Below are 15,684 nucleotides of genomic sequence, written 5' to 3'. Positions count from 1 at the left end.
TTTGCCAGGCGGCTACGTGGGCCTCGCTGCACACCTTTGCGAGGCATTACTGCCTGGACAGTCAAGTCCGGAGGGATGGCTTCTTTGGCCGTTCTGTCCTCCAGGACTTTCTGGTGTAGTTTTGTATTGGTTCGCAGACCCACCACCGGGGTTGGTATTGCTGGGGTATGTATTCTAAGGTAAGGAATCTAACACTAACGTGTTTCTTTCAGATGAACAAGTTACTTACCTTCGGTAACGATATATCTGTAAGAAACATTAGTTAGTGTTAGATTCCTTACCGAACCCACCCATCCTCCCCGTTCTGCGAACTGATACCTAGGGTTAAGGTCATCCCTTTCAGGGCCCTAGTTTGTACATGGCACCAGTGTTGGTTCTCTCATGGCTCTGCGTCTCCTGGCGCGGAAAAGCTGTGTGCAAAGAACTGACGTCAGCGCGCGGAGGCGGCGTCTATGTACTCCAGCGACGTCATCACGGCGCACGACGCCGACGACGGACGCGGAGCCGCAGGGGACGCCTGCAGACGACGCCTACCGACGCGCAGGGGTACTGCTACGCAAAAGTTTCCGGATCCAGACTGACGCCTGGGGATATTCTAAGGTAAGGAATCTAACACTAACTAATGTTTCTTACAGATATATCGTTACCGAAGGTAAGTAACTTGTTCGTTTGGTGTAAAGAGCAGACCAAGTTAAACAGGAAGATAATGAAAGACACTTTGAGGTTAGAGGGGGCTTTAAGGATTCCATGGATCAGCTTTGTCCATGACTTCATGAACGATCTGGGTCATCCAGAATATTTTTCAAATCCTACATCTATGATGGAAATTCCCAGAAAGACCTTAAAACAAGAGTCTTCAGTTTTTGGAATCTGTCAGAGCGGCAGGGGAATTTTCAAAAAGTAGTGAGACTGTTACGCACAACATTGGGGATGGAGCCCTATTCATCTTATGTTCCCGGAACGTTTGACAGACTCCTCTTAACAAGGCTCAGACTGGGAAATGTACATAGGCTAGTGACATTCCCGAAATTGAATGATTGGTCACATGATTTGTCACTGTGCGCCTGTGATAACATTTCCGAGCAATCCACTATGCACCTTGTCCTGTACTGTAAATTTTATACTGAGCCAAGGAAAGTTTGGTTTATACCTTTTTTTTAAAACCAGGGGCTTAGTCAGTGCCGCCTAGCCATGTTTTTACTCCAGCTACTGGAAATCGAGCATATAGCGTGGAGATTAGCCAAGTTTTTAACAAAGGTGCTCCAACTCAGGAAATGTATAATCTTTGAATTGTAAAGCGCTCTGATACCCTCGGTGGTCATGTTCGAAAACTTTCAAAATAAAATACAACAGGAGCATCTTGTACAAAATGAACTGTGTTTTATCGTTTTATTTGTGTACATATTATGAAATGTACATTTTATGTGTTTTTATGTCTGTTTTACAAAGCAGCCGAATAAAGCTTTCCTTGACTTGACAAGCCATGACAGTAGGGTGCCCGTTCTGCCCCCCTCTCTGTGTAACCATGTAGCGTGTGCTCTGAAATTATATCTTCTGAGGTCTGCGAGTACCTCTGCATATGCGTTTTTGGCATCCACTACTGGGCTAGTGTCGCTTTCTTTTTATCTGCCGCCTGTGTCAGTGTTTCTAGTTTCCGCTCTTCCTCAATTATGCGTTGTTCTAGGGTTTAACTCACTCCAGAGATGTGCTGGATGCATGTCCATTTGACCACCACCTTAAATCATCCCACTTTATCGCCCTTGTGGTTAATGTTTTAGTATTTTACCAGAAGTAATTCTGACTGTGCTTTTTCTGCTCTAGTTTGAACACTTGGTCCTCTAGGCATTTGCGTGGTGGATATGCCAGTTGGGGACCAGTGGTGGGGCGGTTGCCTGACCAGAGTTAGTGTGTGCATGTCGTGGTCAGAAAGGACCCGACCCAGGTAGTCTGCCTCCTGGTCCGTAGTGATAAAGTACATGGAGCAGAGGAAACGGGTATTTGCTGTGCCATGTGTCCGTCAATGCCCAGTAATCTATCCATGCCGTACATTGCTTTGCTTGCGTTATGGCTGGGGAGGTCGGGTTTTAGTCGATGGGATTTGTCCAGGGATAAGTTTTGCACTCAGTTATAGTCTCCTACCAGTATCCAAGGTGCTGCGGTATATGGAGATGGGGAGAGGGAGTCCCAGTTTTTACAATACTCTGCATTTGGCGCGTAAATACTGCCCAGCAGAACTGATTACTGTCTAGGAGTCCCTCTAACAGGGCAAACTGTCACTCTGCGTCGATCATTCTAGATTATTCCTGAAACTGTACCCCTGGTCGTATCCAAATAAGTGTTCCACGTGCAAAAGCTGTGAAGTGCGTCTCTTGTAGCATCGCAATCTGTACGTATTGTAATTTTATGTAGGCGTATACTGCAAACAGTTTGTGTGTTGTAGGCATACCTCGCACGTTGAGTGTGAAGATTTTGATATCACCTTTTCGTGCTATGAAGTGTGTTAAATGTTGTGCTTTGGATGCCATGGCGGGACGTGAAGCCTGGTGTTGTGTGTGCACCCCTCTGGGTCTGACCTTGATGCTATGCGTGAATTTATCCCTCTCATCCTTCTGGGAGCATACATTCAGTGTGCCAGTGGGTGGTGAAATAAGGGGCATAAACTGTGGTGGAAAGTAGTTCCAATACTGGGTATCTACTGCAACAGGCGGTACATCCAGACGTTTCATGTCTCTAAACTTGAATGTGTTGTGGGGTTTAGTGAGCCTGGTATTCACGTCGGCTTATGTGAACTGCAGTTGCTGCATTTATGTGAATGGAGGGGCATGACTATGGCCTAGCATACGTTCCGTGCGGTATCAGTTCATGCATTTTATGACAGTTATCTACTAAGTAACATAGGTATATGGTGGAGAATAATTCCAGTTCATATCAATGTGTCAAATGTCAGCGGCGTCACTAGCGGCGGGGTCACAGAACCTGGTTGGGATACAGTCTTGTCACTGCCCTCCTCTTCTAATGTGAAGATATGCAGGCTTTGGCCATCATCTGTTATTGGTGAGGCTAGTCTTATGTCTGCTACGGCCTGCAGGGCCTTCCTGCGCTCAGCAGTGATTTGTTTGAGGTACGGGGAGCTTGTTACCTGGGAGTGGGATCCGGCTTTTACTCTCCCGCTTAGTCTCTTGGGGCGATGATGATTGTACTTCTTTATTTGAGGTTGTTTGGCATTTTTGAGGGTTGAGCTTGGGAGGTTTTGACAATTTTGATCGATCAAGTCCTGGGCAGCCTCAGGATCCTTGAAAAATGTGGGGGATCCATTTTGCATGATTTTGAGCCGTGCCGGGAACAGCAGCGAGTATTGAACACCTTTCTGGCGAAGACTGCGTTTAACTTCCAAAAATGTGGATCGTCGACACTGCACTGCTCGGGAATAGTCTGGGACGAGCATTATATGTTTGTCATCGATTTAGATGGGACCATGTTGTCTGCTGGATGGCACACTATTCAGTGCGTTCCTGGTGATCCACTTTTAAGGTGCTCACTTAGACTTGAGGCGGCTCTGCGCAACTTGCAGTGCCATCGCTTTATAGTGGTGTATTACGTTATGTGACTGTTTTTATTTTCTCTGTCTTTTGCGTGCTCTCCACTGACAGTGCCGGTTGTGGGGCTGTTGTAATGTACACAACATAAACTCGTATTAGAGTATAAAGCTGTAATTTATTCCAGAAGATAAAATAACACTGCAAAAACCCACATGAAGAGATGTACAGATGCGATGCTGTCGAGTCAGGTAGTCCACGTATGACTCGACAGCAACGAATCTGAAATAGAATACAGAACTAAGAACATAGATTACAGAGCATGTAAGAATTAAAGAAACACAGATACAACATCTCCCTTCTTATAAATAAACAAAAGGAAAATAAAATAATACAAATAATAATCCTTAAACTTTGCCGGCATTACAATACTTCTTTTACCATCAGTAACATTTGAACAAGACTTTGAATTAGAATTAACATTAAACTCTTCTGACAAACTATCAGAGTCTTCAAGATATTTTTCAGGAACAATTTGAGAATTACAGTTTTCAACAGAATCACTAGAAACATATGAACTTTCTTGAAAAACAACACCACAGTTCTCATCCTCCTCATTACAGTTATGAAAATTTGACTCCACAACACCTGAACCCTTTTTATCAATTTCTGAATTCACTACGTCTACAAAACATAAAAATGAAAAAGCTTGATTCACAGTTTCTCCCATTCTCTTCAAGATAATATCTTTTTGAAAAGGTTTGATTTTAATTACAGCACTTTTGTTCCACCAACCATTGTTTTTAATCCTAACGGAAGAATTAATGACTCTCACATTTTGTTGTGGTGAAGAATATTTTGATTCACCTTTCTTTACTTTTTTAGGTTTTTTAATTATTACCCAGTCTCCAGTCACAAACTCCACCATTCTTTGTGGAATAACTCTATCATTCAATTTGTATCTTTTCTCAAAAAAAATAACACAATCATCTACAGATTTGTCAGAACTAAGTCCTGCTATGTTTTTCAAAGAAGATGAACCAATTTCAAATACAGGTTTTACATTGTCTTTAGCATCCCTACCTTTCAACAAGAAAAAAGGTGTAAATCCAGTGATTGAATGTGGAGTATTCAAATAGCTCCAAACTTTTTCTTTTATATGTTTTCTAGCATCTAAACCAGAAGATAAAGCTGTTTGTATGCCCTCCTTGACCGCCATCTCTGGGCGCCTTTCCTATTCCAGCTACTCATTTCAGGAACTTAGGGGTGCACATCGATGACACACTATCGATGAAACAGCAGGTCAACAAAGTGGCTGGGACTTGCTTTACTATCCTTAAATGGCTGCGGAAGATTATCTGGATGTTGCCTGTGGATACCCAGAAGACCGTAGTCAATGCCCTTATTACATCTCGGCTTGACTACCGTAACATTCTTTACCTGGGTTCCAACTTAGCCGTGATCAGGCGGCTTCAGCTGGTCCAAAACTCCGCAGCCAGATTGCTGTGTAAAATCCCCAGGACAGCAAGAATTTCTAAGCACCTTAAGGACCTGCATTGGCTCAGGATGGAGAACCGGGTTCGGTTCAAAGCCCTGAGCTATATGTTTAAAATAAAGGCAGGAACTGCACCAACGTATTTGCAAAAATTAGTTAGGCCCTACTCTCCTGCACGTAACCTCCGTTCCTCTAATGCAGCAAACTTTGTGGTACCTAGATGTAAACTGGCCAGAGTGGGAGGGAGATCCTTTTCCTATCTGGGACCAGTCGTCTGGAACTCCCTTCCCCCAGCTCTACGAAAGGAGGAAAACTTTGCCAGCTTTAAGAAAAGCGTCAAAACCTGGCTTTTTAACAAATAAATAATGGTGGCCTCTGCTCGCTTTGCTTTCTGTGTTGCTAGTTTTTCTGAGTCCTGGCGCCGGGAAACCCTTTGTGGGTATCTGTGCGCATTACAAATGCAAAAAATAAATAAATAAATAACTAAATAAATACAACACATTCATCATCATTAATATCCGATTTTTCCACTTCAACATCAAGTGGAATTCTCGATAAACAATCCGCTCTGAAGTTTGCTCCACCAGATATGTGTTTTACTTCAAAATTATATTCTTGCAACTTTGAAATGATCCTTACCAATCTCGAAATTGCTTGTCCAGTTCCATTTTCATTCATCAAGAATAAGAGGTTTATGATCTGTTAAAAGATCAAAACAACTGCCCCATAAATAACTCTTGAACTTTTCCACCGCCCAAGAACAGGCTAAAGCTTCTCGCTCTATTGTACTATAATTAGATTCATCTTTGCTTAATGTTCTTGATACAAAAGCGATAGTGTTCTCTTTCCCTTTAACAATTTGCGTTAAAACACCACCAAGCCCTACAGAGCTTGCATCTACTGTAACAATACACTTCACTCCACAAGTATATGGTTGCAATGCTGGAGCATTCTTAATCATTTCCTTGATGTTTTTGAATGCTTCTTCATGTACATCTGACCAAACAAATTTCTAATTCTTTCTAGTCAAATATCTGAGTGGTTCAACAACCAAAGCATAACCATGTACAAACCGTGCATAGTATTCACTCAGCCCTAAGAAAGATCTGAGTGAATCTTTATCTGCAGGTGCATGCATTATAGAATCAATTAGATTCTGTTTTGGTTTAATTCCTTCTTTAGCAATTGAGTGTCCTAAATATTCTAATTCATTCACTAAAAACTTGCACTTATCCTTAGATACCGTCATCCCTCTTTTATGCAAAATATTTAAAACTGACTCTAGAATTTTATTATGCTCATCAATTCCTTTCCCATATATGAGAATATCATCTTGAAATGCTTGTACCCCTTTGATGTCTCCAAACAACGAGCCCATTAGCTTCTGGAAAACACTAGCTGAAGAAGCTAATCCAAATGGGAGTCTCATATATTTGAAGGCACCAAAGGGTGTTACAAACGTAGTAAGATCTTGTGACTCTTCCGACAGAAGAACCTGATGATAAGCTGACTTCAATTCAATGAGCGAAAAATGTGTAGAATCACCAATAGTCATTAGCATTTCTTGTATAAGTGGCAATGGGTGGCAATCCACTAATATGTTCCTATTTAACCCGTTAAGCGCGCCGCAAACATTCCGACCCAGTGCGGACGTTCGATTGCGCCAACGGGATTCGGACATCCAACGGTCGTGTGCAGCACTAGCGAGGTAGTGCACGCAGACGACCGTTGGACGTTCGCAGCACTGAACGGGTTAATGAGCGCAAATCTGCACACATGCACAGTGTTCCAGTTTTCCTTTTTGCCAAAACGGCCGAAACCCACTCAGATGAATTTGTCGGTTTGATGATCCCCTCTTTACACAAACTATCTAAATGTTCCTTCAATTCCTGTCTCACACTAAGTGGTACATTTCTGACCTTATGCTTAACTGGTGATGCATCATGTTTCAATTTAATTTCATGCACAACACCTTTCACACAACCAATTTTATCTTCAAAAATCTCTTTAAATTTGTTTAAAATAACATCTAATTCATTTGAATTTTGATGTTCATTACATAAATCAACTGACGAAATTGGAATATCTCCAAGAATATGGGAGTGTCACTACCTGGTTTGAGCATGATACCCATTCTTCCTAAGTCACGCCAACCAATAATATCTCTCCCTTTCTTTGCCACATATACTTTTGTTGATACTGACCTTCCTAAAAGTTCAACCATACCAGTAAAATAACCAACCATATCAATGAGCTGACCACCAAATGCCCTTGGATTTACATCTGTAATTAAAAGCGTAGGACATCCTTTGTGTCCTGCAAGTAGGTAGGCATTTTGTGTACCAACGGCCTCAAAAAAACATCGACAAAAGTAGAGAGAAGCTCCAGGTGTGATCCAATTCCAGAAATTATAGGACGACCTGGAGGTGGTCTGGCTAGTTTATGGATCTTTGGCAGTGCATAGAAATACGGGGTCACTGGATGGATGGTTACCAGGAATGAGGCCTCTTGGGGTGTAATCCAGCCCTCCTTTTTTACGACAGCTTCTGAATAGGCGTTTTAGAGGTTTGTTTATTCGTAGTGCTGTTTCTATGGGGCTTCACTCCTTTGCCATGTTTGCTGCACCTTAGAAACTGAAAATTTGTTCTGCTATCGCTCTTTTTCTAACAATTTTTTAACTCTGCGCCATGGCTATACTTCTCCTACTCAGTACTCCACTCTATTTTCAGTTGGTAGACCATGCTACAAGATTGAGCGCATAGTGCTATCCCGGCTGTCACCCCGAGTCTTACCACATATGCGTAGTTGCCAAATGGCCAAATGGCAACTTTGCATATGTTCTTGGTTTTTTCAAAATTCTAATCAAACCTCATCTATCATCAGCTGGCTAGGCTAGCTGAGAACCGCGGTCCTTTCTACGCCCATCCATGACACCTAGGGATATTGTTCCGAAGTGGAACTAATACCAGAAAAAGTGACTCTAAAGGTATTTTTGTTTCCATCTCCTCAGAGCAGGGCCTCATGATCTGAGCGAGTGCCAGGCGAGGTGAGGCCACTCCCAAGTAAATTTTGGGTGAGTGACTATCTAGTAATGAATGAGCAATATCTTGTTGGCTGTTATATGTCTTCCTCACAAATGTTGCTTTCATCTGTTACACTGTGTGTCTGTATACACTGTTTTCCTTTTAGGAGAGGTGATTCCACAACCATGACTACCGAAGCTACCATTAATTACATCACCAGATGGTAGGTCATTCACGCATGCTATGTAGTCCTCATTACACTTTTTGTCACAGTTGCAGTAGTGTTATCATAGGTCCTGAAGAAAGCCATTCTTGGCTGAAACATGTCGACCAGTTAATATTCCATCAAGATAGTAGTATTTGTTAAAACACTATCCACACTCTGCTTTTAATCTTGGCATCATGGTGACTGCCATAATAAAATGTATCTTTTGGCATCATGTTAGTCAATTTTAACACATCACTATTCTACTAGCACATATATATTTTTTGAGCACTGCAACTCTTTCTTCCCACAGCTCTTCACACCACCACTCTGTGGCTTTCCATCACTGGTGGATCCGTTACTAGAGTTTACTCACGATAACAACAGTGAGCAACCTAGTGGATGCCAGTTTGCATTCTAAAAATCCCAGATGATGAAGTTCCGCCAATGGGTGGGCTGATGTGTTTTCTTCCTTTCACCCTTCTTACTCTATAGTTTACACACACACCTTCCATGAGAAAGCAGACACTTTCTAGCCCACTTTGACTAGATTTTTATTAATAACAAAATTTACTCTTCCTTTGCTATTTTCTTGAACTTTTGTTTTGTTGGTGACAGAACATATAGCTTCTGCATTTTCTGCTACAGATATACATTTTGTCGATACTGAAGATCTCTCAATTCCAACAGCAATATCTATCACCTCATTCAATGTTGGATTCCTGCAAGCTAAAAGACGTTCTTGCACTTTTTTAGAAAAGCAGTGAAATACCAATTGGTCTTTCAAATATATGTCCAGCATATCCCCAAAGTCACATTTTGACGCTAAGATGCGTAAATTTGAAATGTAGTCTTCAATGCTTTCTTCGTTAACTGTTTTCTTTTATTAAAACTATGTCTCTCTACCATAATGTTAGGCTGTTCATGGAACCTCTTCTCTAATCTTTTAACAGCCTCAGTATAATCATCCCATGGAATAAATTGTCCAGGAGGTGGTTCACTCTCAGGTATATTATCAAAAATCTCTCATCCTGCATCTCCCAATAGACCATAAAGAACCACTTTTTTCCTTTCCTTAGAATAATCTTTGCCATCTATAGCAATAAGATAGCTTTCAAAAGATTTGAACCACTGTTGCCATCTCACAGGTGGTTTTCCAGCATGTTGCAAAAAAAGGTTAATTTGATATGGCTGTATTTGATATGCCATGTTGACAAATATTCATCAAATAGTTAAACAGTATTATTCAATAACTTATATATACTTGTTCCAGGTCTTTTTTATAAATGTAATCGTTGAATCTGTTTTTTCTTTTGTTTTTTAAACCCTAAAAATTTTAATAATGTTTAATTTTACCTCGTAGCATTGTTGCTCATTTCATCCGTTTTTTTCCATTAATAATCACCATAAGCCAAAACAAACTGCTGCCTTCTAATCCTTACTCCGGTGTAAAAAATCGGCTTTTTTCTACTGTCACTGTAATTTTCAAAATGGCCGCCACGCCGGGTCACGTCTTTTGACCTCGTGTGATGACGTTTACCCTGCGTGATTGTTGTCTCAAACGCAGACAGTAAGTGTGTCTTCCTTTTTCTTCGAGACACACGTCACATGCGCTGATCTTCTCAAAACTCTCGAAACGCACTGCACTCACGCGACGTCTTCGAACACTGCAGGCAATTTGAATATCAGCAACCAACCTTTATCCGACAATCTTGTGCATTACAATTGAGGTAAAGTAATCTTACCATAAATGCCACGACTGCCGATTTTTCTTGTTTAAAAATAAATGGTTGTTGTTGCTTTTTAAATTTTGCTGTAAGCTTCACGGTGGGTTTTAAATAAAAAAAAATTCTTACTCTAATCCGAAATTCTTCAATCCCAATCCATCGTCGCCATAATTGTTGAAATGTACACAACATAAACTCGTATTAGAGTATAAAGCTGTAATGTATTCCAGAAGAAAAAATAACACAGCAAAAACCCACATGAAGAGATGTACAGATGCAATGCTGTCGAGTCAGGTAGTCCACGTATAATGACTCGACCGCAACGAATCTGAAATAGAATACAGAACTAAGAACATAGATCACAGAGCATGTAAGCAATTAAAGAAACACAGATACAACAGGGGCCCTCTCTTAAGCACTCATCCGTTTTTTGACCCTCCAGTTCTGAGTGTATGATAGCTATCTTCTTGCACTGGGCGGAGGGTGTTCTCTTACTTAACTCTGCGGAGAGGTCTTTAGGGCTTACGTAGTTTTTCTGTGTTTGGTGTGCACTGCAATGCTGGCTCTTGCTGCGCATCTCGACACCCACCTCCTCCTGCCTGGGATCATTCCCCGCTGTAACTTATGGTGGTGGGCTATGACGTGCATGAGCACTCTTCTTGTCTGTGGGCTGCGTGGGGGTCGACATGGGCAACAGTTGGGGGGCTTCCTCTTCTAGCTTCTTGTACGAGCGGGTTGCTGGTGCTTTGTTGAGTGGGTCGTGGGCCACCTCCTGGAGACAAGTATTTGACCATCTCTGGTGGTGGTGAGCTGCCCCAATAGCCGTGATTGCTTCTTTCCACCCCCTACTGCAATGCAGTCCTGTCTCGCTCGGGCCCAGTGCGTCGCCTGGCTGTGTCCGGATGTGAAGCCAGTCACACCATGCAAATCATCCGCTAGCCGTCCACGCCATGGCTAGGTCTTCCAGGCCACTCCTCCGGGTGCACCTCAAATCCAGATGGCCTTCATCTATGGGCGAGATAATTGAGGGCGACACAGTGCAATGGCAGACACTATCATGCCATGGAGTGGCATGCGGCCCAACGCGGCTAGCTGGAGGAGGGGTGGAGACTACTCCATCTCCGATGCTCGGGCGTGGCTGCTGCTGGCACTGTGTTTGTTGTGTCCTGGAACCCCTTTCTGGTAATCATTCACCCAGCTTTTTCTGCCTGCCGTGAGTCACACCTGCTGTCACAGCTGCTGCTCCTTTAGCGCTCTGATAATTTCAGTGCAACACCAGCCGGGTCGTACACTTAGCTCAGCTGGGTCTGGGGGTGGGGTCGTGCATACCTCACAGTGGATTGCCGATCGTTATTCCTGTGTCTGGGTCCTTAGGTTTACTGCTCCTGATATGCTCTTTCCCCTGTCGGTACCTGTCCGCAACGTGGTGGGGGTGAAGTTGATGTGATCTGTGTTTCACCGATATCAGGCTCATCTCTTTTTAGGAGGTGCCATGTTGGATCTGCGTCTTCACCCAGTGGAGCCTTACACTTCTCTGCTCCATAATTACTAGAGTGGGCTATTAGTAACCTGATGTTCGCATGGGTGTATCCGGTCTGAATAGGTTCGTTTGAGATACCCTCAGGTGCGAATAAATGACTTAGGGCTGACTTTGGAGCTTCAGTCAGACACGTCTGCCACCATGGCGAGCTTAGCCACGCCCCTAGAACGATTGCCAACATGATTGCAGATAAATTAGTATACATAACTTGAAGGCCTCATCTAGAGAGCAGGACCCATTTTTTATGTCAATTTGACTCTCTTTTCTATCGTAATGACAATATAATTGACTCTTTTGCAGATGTGTTCAAAGATACGTGCATCGTCTTTTTTTCACAATTGTCATGCCTTGCTGTTAGGAAGTTCTGTCCCTAGCGCCTGTTTTAAAAATGAAAAAACTGTGCAAAATATTAGCATTTTTAGCTCTCTTGTAGCGACATGCTTGTTTTACATATATCTGCACTTTTATTGAATATCGGATGTTCAGAATTGCTGAAACATACTTGGACCTGTTTGGGAAGATTGAGGTAAGAACAACTCAAATACAAACCCAATATGACCACAGAAATATAAATCAAATTATAATGGTTTATGGAGGCATGGCTCAATAATGGGGACACGTCACCTCAAGAGTGTTGTGAATGGTAGAGCATTAGTTTGCACCCTTTTCTTTGTAGTTAATTAAAGTAACGTCACTACTTAAACACGTTATGCAAGGAAGGGTCAGTAGGAGTTACAAGTGATTTCACAGAGAATGAAAATGTGAGATCAGCATTGATAACTTCTTCCACTAAAAAGACATTTGGGACAAGGTTCAAGCAGGTAGGGCCACCTGTTACCTTTGAGTTAAAAAGATGTCCCTATTCTCTGCCCATTACCATGTCTGAAGTTGATGGTTCTCATCTGGCAAAGGATTGTGTACCATGTAATATTTATAGGTAATTCGTGCGGCATTAAGCAAATATTCCTAGATGGGAGTAAATTGTGTTTCATTTGATGTTTCAAGGTCCATAGTTGAAACAGGAGAAGAACATGCTGAGCTGGCAACTTCTTCTGCCCAAGATGATGTAGGATGCACCTAATTGGAGCAGAAGGCTCCTAGATTGAACAGGTTCTATTACTTTAATCGTCCTTTTTTGGAGCAAAAGGTCCTACGCAAGGAGTAGTATTTTTATAGGGTATTTTTGATGGTCACCAATCGATGACTGATTGTAAGCCTCTCTTAAAACTGTGTATGCTCGGATCCCCAACATAATGGTGTCAAGTTGTGTTTAGGCTCAGACTGTTGGTGGATTGGTGCGTTTTTTTGCACCAGATTGATGTTAGAGGGCTGTCCTAGATGAAAGGGTCTGAGGTGGGAGTGCATTCTATTGACTATAGTTTTTGACGATCACAATTGAAGCTTTAAACTAAGGGTTCTCACAGTTGGTCACAGATGAAAACTTGAAACCGATTTTTTTCCACACTATGTTTGATGACTTCTGGCTAGAATTTGAACAGTAATGACTGAGCTGGAAATAGTTTGTTTTCCATGATGTTTAAGCTTAAGGGGCTGGAACTGGTACAGAACCATCTGCATTTACAATGGTATGTGTTGCAGGTGAGATTTGATAACTACTTGCCAGCAACTTCTTAGTTTGCATTGGTTTGAGTGCTGATGATTTTAGGAAGACATTCGGAGCTGAAAACCATGTAGTTGGTGGAGACTTCAGTGTAATAGTGTGGGCTGCGGACAATTTGTGTGGTGAGGATGGAAAAGAAAGATAACAGTTAGAAATGTTACATAGTTTTGGTTGGAGTTGAAGCTACTGAGAAGACAATGGTTTGTATTTCAGGCACTGGTGACATTCGAGGACATTGCGGTCCATTTCTCAGAGGAGGAGTGGGAGTGCCTAGAAGAATGGCAGAAGGAGCTGCACCAGGATGTGATGAAGGAAAATTTGGACCTCTTGATGTCAGTTGGTAAGATGTACTGATTGATTATTTATGTAATCTATCTCCCAGTGTCTGGTCCTGCTCTCCAGCCCTTAGAACGTTTGTAACGTCCCCAAAACATTACAAAATACCAACAGTATTTTAAAAAAACGAATACACTGTTATGATCTCTGAATCGTGTAGAATTAGTTACCTGCTCTGCAAAAGTAGATTGCGATGTGTTTACTGATGAGCATTGCATGATATGACAGGTAGGTAGGTGGCCTAGTTCTCATCTTGGTGTGGGGAGTATTGAGGTTTTATACTGGTTGCTGTAGGAGCTATGAATGTACTACTTTGTCACAAGTGTCAAAAGAAATCTGCAGAATGAACTGAACTAAGTTTTCTTGTAAAATCCATTTTTATGTGTTTAAACTCGCACGTTCCAAAGTCTTCCTCCTAATGACAGGCAGTGGACTGGGTGGGAATTAATAGTTTCTAAAATATCAGTTTGAAAAAAGTCTTTAATTTTGATGATATTTGAAAAGAGGCAGTTTATTTGCATTTTGTTTATTTGTATTTTGTATATTTGGCTACAGTCTGATTCCCTAGGTGTTTGGAGGAAATGGGCTACAAACTGTACATTTTAAGTTTGAGATTTGCTCAAACGCTCCGTCCATCATCCCCTTTTGTATCGCTTTGTTCGCCCTAAGTTGGCAGGGTATGCTCAGACGTGAGTCCCTTGCTCACTTTGCCACTGGATTCAAGCTAGCCTGGCTGATGACGGCTGTGATGCCAGAAACGGTTCCAGGATGCTTGTTTCCGGTGCAGGGAAGACACGGCTTTGGCAGTTCAGGCTGGACTGTTCCCATGAGGCACAGGGTCAAACTGATTTGCATATGGCCATGTCTGAACTGGGTTGGCGGAGTGAGCTAAAGAATGGTGATGGATTAAACCCAGATCAGTTGACTGGGGGTGAGTGTTTGATTTGCTCAAACGCTCCGTCCATCATCCCCTTTTGTATCGGGATATTTGAAAAGAGGCAGTTTATTTGCCTTTTGTTTATTTGTATTTTGTATATTTGGCTACAGTATGATCCCCGGGGTGTTTGGAGGAAATGGGCTACAAACTGTACATTTTAAAACATGCTAGCCAAAGCAGAAGATAGTGTAAAGAGACTTTAAAAGTGAGCTGGGGGTATTCCGAAAGATTGCTGAAATCATTTGTGCCCAGTCTTACAACTTCTTCAAACATTTAGCTAACAACCTTACTAAAAAATGGAATAAGAATTAAAGCCAATTTTAAAGGAGAATTGAGTATCCCTCACAAGGGATCATTGTGATAGTCGGTGTGCATGTTGCATAAAACATATTGGAGCAATCTCATTAATCAAAATGGAATGTATGTAAATGTATGTATTATGTATTTGAGCTTATATAGCGCACAGCTACCCACAAAGGGTTTCCCGGCGCTTGCTTAGGGAACCCGTCCTGGTATTCCCCTGTGAGATAACCCTGACAGGGTATCCACAAGGTGAAAGCCAGGCATCCCGCCGCGAGGGGCCGTTGTGGAGATTAAGCAAGCTATTGCCCAGAGTCGCAGAGTGTGAACCCGTGAGTTGCGAAGGCACCGGAGCGAGAATTATCGAGTCCGTGGAATTTTTGAGCCCAAGACCCGCCGAGGCGGGGAATTGAACCCTGGTCCAGGGCCGATCTCAGCTTCCGGGTCTGCCGCCTCTAACCCCTGAGCCACACTTCTCCACAAATATAATTCAAATATGGCTTCACAGTAGATTTGGGCTCATTGCCGTTACTTTTTTTTAGCAAAATTATGACAAATGGCACATGGTTCAATAATATACAAAGCATTTTTATTAAAGATAACTTTGTAGACAGGGTTGCTGTTGTTTCACTAAGCAATGTGATTGGAAGGAGTTATGCTAATGGTTTTGAGGCCAATGATGTGCTTGGATTCTAAAATCCTAAGAGACTTGTCTCTGTCTCCTCCACATTCCAATTTGGGGACCTGATCTATACAGTAAAAACTCAGTTTCTCCCACTTGCTCTGATGTTCTTGTGCAAAGTGGCGGGCTACTGGATAAGATTTGTCATTATTAGTAATAGCCCGCATATGTTAAAGAACTCTAAGTTTCACCGGTTTTATTGTGCTGCCGATGTATCGCAGCTTACACGGACAGGTGAGACAATATACTGTATACTCAGAGTTACAGTTAAACAACTGTTTG

At 42.2% G+C, this 15,684-nt stretch overlaps 1 protein-coding gene across 1 annotated transcript in view; it reads left to right on the top strand.

The window, feature by feature from the left end:
- Window positions 1–15,684, top strand: part of LOC147685005 (uncharacterized) — a 713,619-nt gene that overhangs the window by 79,882 nt on the left and 618,053 nt on the right. The window contains exon 2 of the mRNA XM_086939748.1: window positions 13,361–13,487. Coding sequence (XP_086795874.1) covers window positions 13,361–13,487 — 127 coding nt within the window. The remainder of the gene's footprint in view (window positions 1–13,360; window positions 13,488–15,684) is intronic.

Source organism: Lissotriton vulgaris, chromosome 10, assembly GCF_964263255.1.
Source record: "Lissotriton vulgaris chromosome 10, aLisVul1.2, whole genome shotgun sequence".
Classification (NCBI taxonomy): domain Eukaryota; kingdom Metazoa; phylum Chordata; class Amphibia; order Caudata; family Salamandridae; genus Lissotriton; species Lissotriton vulgaris.
This window is presented reverse-complemented; position numbering and strand designations above follow the sequence as displayed.